The sequence below is a fragment of the Nycticebus coucang genome, chromosome 2 (genome assembly GCF_027406575.1).
Source record: "Nycticebus coucang isolate mNycCou1 chromosome 2, mNycCou1.pri, whole genome shotgun sequence".
Lineage (NCBI taxonomy): Eukaryota > Metazoa > Chordata > Mammalia > Primates > Lorisidae > Nycticebus > Nycticebus coucang.
In genome coordinates, this window is record NC_069781.1 from 184,794,826 (window position 1) to 184,799,165 (window position 4,340).

Below are 4,340 nucleotides of genomic sequence, written 5' to 3' on the forward strand. Positions count from 1 at the left end.
TCCTTGCTGTCCTCTTGCCTGTGTCTGTGGAGGACACCCATGGCGCCTCTACATAGGGCATCTCTGGCTGCTGCTTTCCCTAGGTTTGTGTCCCATCCTATGCCATACCTGTTCCCTCCAGGGTCTGCCCCTACTACAGTCAGCACATCTCTGAGAGCCCTTACCCATGCTCTGCTTATCTCCACATCCCTTTGTACCCGGTGGACAGAGTGGCTCTGCAGATGCTGGCATAGACTTTATTGAGTCACAGCTGCCCATTAGAAAGCTTGGGGGATGGGCAGGTCCTCCCCTAGGAAGGAGGTGACTATGGTGCTCCATGGTGAACGTGAAGCCCACTCTGGTGAGCGTTGGATGAGCAGACGCTCTCCTGGTGTCAGCCTTGGTGCTAGCTCCCTCGGTAGGTGGTGTAGGACCATGGGCTCAGCAGCAAAGGCACATGGAGCTTCTGGGTCTCATTTGTGATGGTGAAAATGACCTGAGAGACACACCCATGAGAGTAAAAGGCTTGTGCACACATGCTGTCTAGCCTCAGCCCTCAGGGAGAATTTAGTAGCCCAGACTGGGGCTGGAGTCAAGGGAGGAGCAGATGTCACCCCAGGGTGAACAACTGTAAACTTCCCCAGGGCCAAGGGTGGGGTGAATCCTCCTCACTGGAGGGACAGCTCCAGGGAGGCTATAGCCCCTGCACTGCTGGCACATCTACAACGTGATGGGCCTATTGCTTCCATGTCAGTTCCAGATGCAGAGGGGAGCACAGAGGTTTGGTCTAGTGAGCTGCAGTCTGGGCTCTGATGACAACTTCTGTCTACAAAGTGGGGTTGAGTACTCGGGCCCAGCCTGGCTTCTCCATAAAGCCTGACTCAGGGGCAGGGAAGGGACTGGTGTGTCCTCATAAAGTCTGATAATGCTTGGACACTTTTCTTCTGGGAGCTCACCCATCTGCCAACACCCTGGGGAAGATAGGACAGGCAGGACCAGTCTTCCCACTGCCCGGAGGAGGCCCAGCCAGCAAGGCCTGGCCTGTGAGTCACAGTGAGTTCTGGGTCTCTGCCCTGCTGCCCTGCCCATGGCCTCACCTCCACATATGGGTAGAAGCTCTTCTGTCCCCTCTTCTTCCAGTAGGCTTCAGTGTCAAAGGAGAGCTTGTAGGTGCCTGCCTTCATCTGGGTGTGGGTCAGGAGCCCGGGGCAACGGCCATCTGGGTCTGTGTAGCTGGGGAGAGGACAGGGATGCAAAGATGGGGCAAGGAGCCACCCTACCCTAGTGCTTCTGGACCTACATCCTGGACAGGCCTCAGACACATCCCACAGTCCAACTTAGACATGGGTGAGTAGGCACACAGCAGGACAGGTTTTAAGGCTTACAGTTCGAGAATAGACTCTGGCCCCACTGCACTGTCTTTTTAGGAAATCACAATACAGAGAAGCAAAAGGGAAAAATCTTCCATAGTTTACCTCATGAGCAGGAACAACTTTATCTCTGGCTTGTATTTTTCTAGATTTTCTTTATACATATTATTCACAAACTTTAAAAGTCATAAAATGGATTGTTTTATTTGTTCCGTAACTTGTGTTTTTCATGTAGTATATCACGTGGTTTTCTGGGTCAATAATGACCAAATCCTCACCCACATGGTGGCCTGTTTCCACCCCTGTCAGGGTCCTGAAGGCTTTGGTAAGTCACCTGCAGGAAGACCTCCTGTCCTGACCAGCTGTACCTCAGAATGTGCGTTTCTACTGTGAGGAGAAAGCATAGCGTGTGGGTTGTGGGGTTGAGTGTATGTGACCCTCTTCGGGATTCCTACCAACCAGGGCTTTGCCAGCTGCTCAGATGAGACCTGGATGTGCACACTTTTGCTTTTGTGAAGGGCCGAGGAGGGAAGGAATGACACCCACAGACCCCAGCTGGAAGGGAGGAGACTGCCAGAGGGATCCTGTCTCCTTTAAGGGGAGGGCTGGGGATCTGCACACAGGGCCCACCCAAGGGCCATAAGGCCTGCTAACCCTCCCCACTGCAGAGCCTGTGTGCAAGTACCCACCTTGAGTGAGGCTGAAGACCACGGTGCCTCACAGGCCTGGCTTGGAATCCCAGCTTTTACCTGTCTCTTGCTGCCTCAGCCTTCCTATCTATTAAAGAGGTGATTGCAGTGCCTACCCAGAGGTGTTTAGAGAGTAAAAAGAGCAGAATAGAGTGGCCTCAGCCCTCTACTGAGCGGCTGGGCACCAGCTAACTGTGGGCACAGTGAGGTCTCAGACTCTACCTCAAGTCTCTGCTAATCCAGTGCTCCCAAGCATGGCTGTCAAGGACCAGCAGAGACTTGTTCCCACCCCAAGCAGGCTCAGGGGCGGAGGTGAGCAACCCATGCTGTCCCAGACTGTATACACCAATCGAACAACTACCCCCATCATCCTCAAATTTTCAGGTGAGGAAACTGAAGTTCATCAATAGGGAGGGGAGTGGCTGTGAACCCAGGCAGTGGGCCCTGAGGCAGAGTCAACCCTGCCCTCCAGCCCTCGGTGCATCTATGCTTGGCTGTTTGGGATCCAGGGACCTGGGAAATGCTCTGCAGGGGAGCAGGTGCTCTGGAGTGACCCCCTACCCCAGGACCTCTCTCCTACCTTGTCCTTAGCTCAGTCCACTGTTGGCCATGGTCCTCCAGTCGGGACAAATGAAGGCAGAGGCCCTGGGCTGGGAGCCCCAAGGTAGTATCCAGCACGTGTGTTGTTAGTGAGCTGCTGGCTGCATCCATGGCACTGTTCTGGGTCACAAGAGAGGGGAAGGAGTGAGCTTTTGGGGGCTTGTGTACGCACCAGCGATGGTAAGGGTAGACAGCCCTCTGGACAGAGTCCTCTTATCCAAACTGCCCAGAGGACGGGCAGGGTACAAAACTGCTAGAATTGCTGAGCCAGCACGATGAGGCAATATTTTCTTAAACAACTGACCTCTGTCCTCATTCTCACCTGCTTTCCAGCCCCCACAAGGTACCCCTAACCCACTTTCCCCGCCATCTAGCCACTAAGGGCCATTTGCCCCCAAGCTCCTCAGTTGCAGCCCGCTAGTGCTGGGTCTGGGGTGCCAGAGGGGTTCCCTTGTTCTCCTAGAACCTGGATCTCTTCTCCACGACCCCAGTTCATGAGCTCTCGGATCTTAGCCGCACTCCCCACCACACACACCGCAGACCAAGGAACAGGAACCCTGCTGCCTACTTCTGTCCCCCAACCTCCGACTTCTGCGGGTCCCAGGTGTCGCTGCAGCGTCAGCAGCCGCGGGGTGGCCCTGGAGCTCATGGCTGCTCCACCGGGAACTGCACCGCGCCTACGGGGTGGGGCGAGCAGGGTACTCCTTCCCAGCGCCGTGGCCCTTGAGTCCACCAAATCTGCCGAGAATCGCCCGTCAGGGCCCATCTCGCTGCCCAGCAGAAGGACCTCAGGGACTTTTCCAGGAGGGTTAGGGTGAGTGATGGGGGCACACAGACCTGACAGAGCCCAAGCCCCGAGGAGACCGTGGAAATAACTCTTGAATGGAAGTGTAGTTGGGAGGGGGGAGGGGCGGGACGCACGCGCAGAGACGTACGGGGCGGGGACTTGGCGGGAGGAGGGGACCTGTGGAGGACCGGAACCTGCGAGGTGGGGACGTTGTGCAGGGGGGAAGCCTTGGGGGCAGGGACGTCGTGGGGGGGAGGAGCTGTGGGTGCTGGGGACCTGTAGGTGACCTGGACGTACGGCAGGTCCAGAGATCAGCTCAGGTTGAAGGACGCGTGGGCCCATCTCCCGCTGGGAGGCTCAGAGAACCAAAAGATCTTTTTTTTGAGTCACTATGTCGCTCTGGGTAGAGTGCTGTGGCGTCACAGTTCACAGCAACCTCAAACTGGGCTCAAGCGATTCTCTTGCTTCAGCCTCTAGAGTAGCCGGGACTACAGGCGCCTGCCACAACGCTCGGCTATTTTTTGCTTGCAGTTGTCATTGTTGTTTAGCAGACCTGGGCGAGGCTCAAACCAGCTCCGGTGTATGTGGCTGGCGCCCTACTGACAGAGCTACAAGCCAAGACCCAAAAGATTTGGATAGAAAATCCTTTGTGGGACAAGGACTGTTTTCCGATTCTGGCTGCCCCGACACGCATGTGACCTTGCCTCACTTTCTTCATCTGTGAAATGGGAGCAGTAATTCCCGTGACATGGTTCCATAGGCCAAGGCGAGGCTCTCTGAGCTGTGGTTCTCACGCTTTCGCTACCTGCCCTCTCCTTACTTTCCTCTGCCTTCCCCCCAACCCTATGAAGTACATCGGGTAGAAAGTGCTTACCCTGCCTGCACAGCATGAGGAAAACAAGTGGTGGAGAGGTG

The 4,340-nt window shown here is 55.7% G+C and overlaps 1 protein-coding gene across 1 annotated transcript; it reads right to left on the reverse strand.

Moving 5' to 3' along the window:
- Positions 1–198: 198 nt before the first annotated feature.
- On the reverse strand, positions 199–3,469 carry LOC128561676 (5-hydroxyisourate hydrolase-like). Its single transcript, XM_053556198.1, has 4 exons — positions 3,105–3,469; positions 2,619–2,758; positions 1,077–1,212; positions 199–475 (listed from the first exon to the last, which is right to left on the reverse strand). Exons 1-4 carry the CDS (start codon positions 3,402–3,404, stop codon positions 386–388), a joined length of 666 nt encoding a protein of 221 aa, XP_053412173.1. The 5' UTR covers positions 3,405–3,469; the 3' UTR covers positions 199–385.
- Between the last annotated feature and the right edge of the window lie 871 nt (positions 3,470–4,340).

Coding starts and splice junctions, on each gene's coding strand:
- LOC128561676 (XM_053556198.1), bottom strand. CDS start 3,404: ATGGGCCCTGACGGGCGATTCTCGGCAGATTTGGTGGACTCAAGGGCC. Junction 1,213..2,618: donor TGGACTGAGCTAAGGACAAG/GTAGGAGAGAGG, acceptor TCCTCTCCCCAG/CTACACAGACCCAGATGGCC. Junction 476..1,076: donor GCTTCTACCCATATGTGGAG/GTGAGGCCATGG, acceptor TGTGTCTCTCAG/GTCATTTTCACCATCACAAA.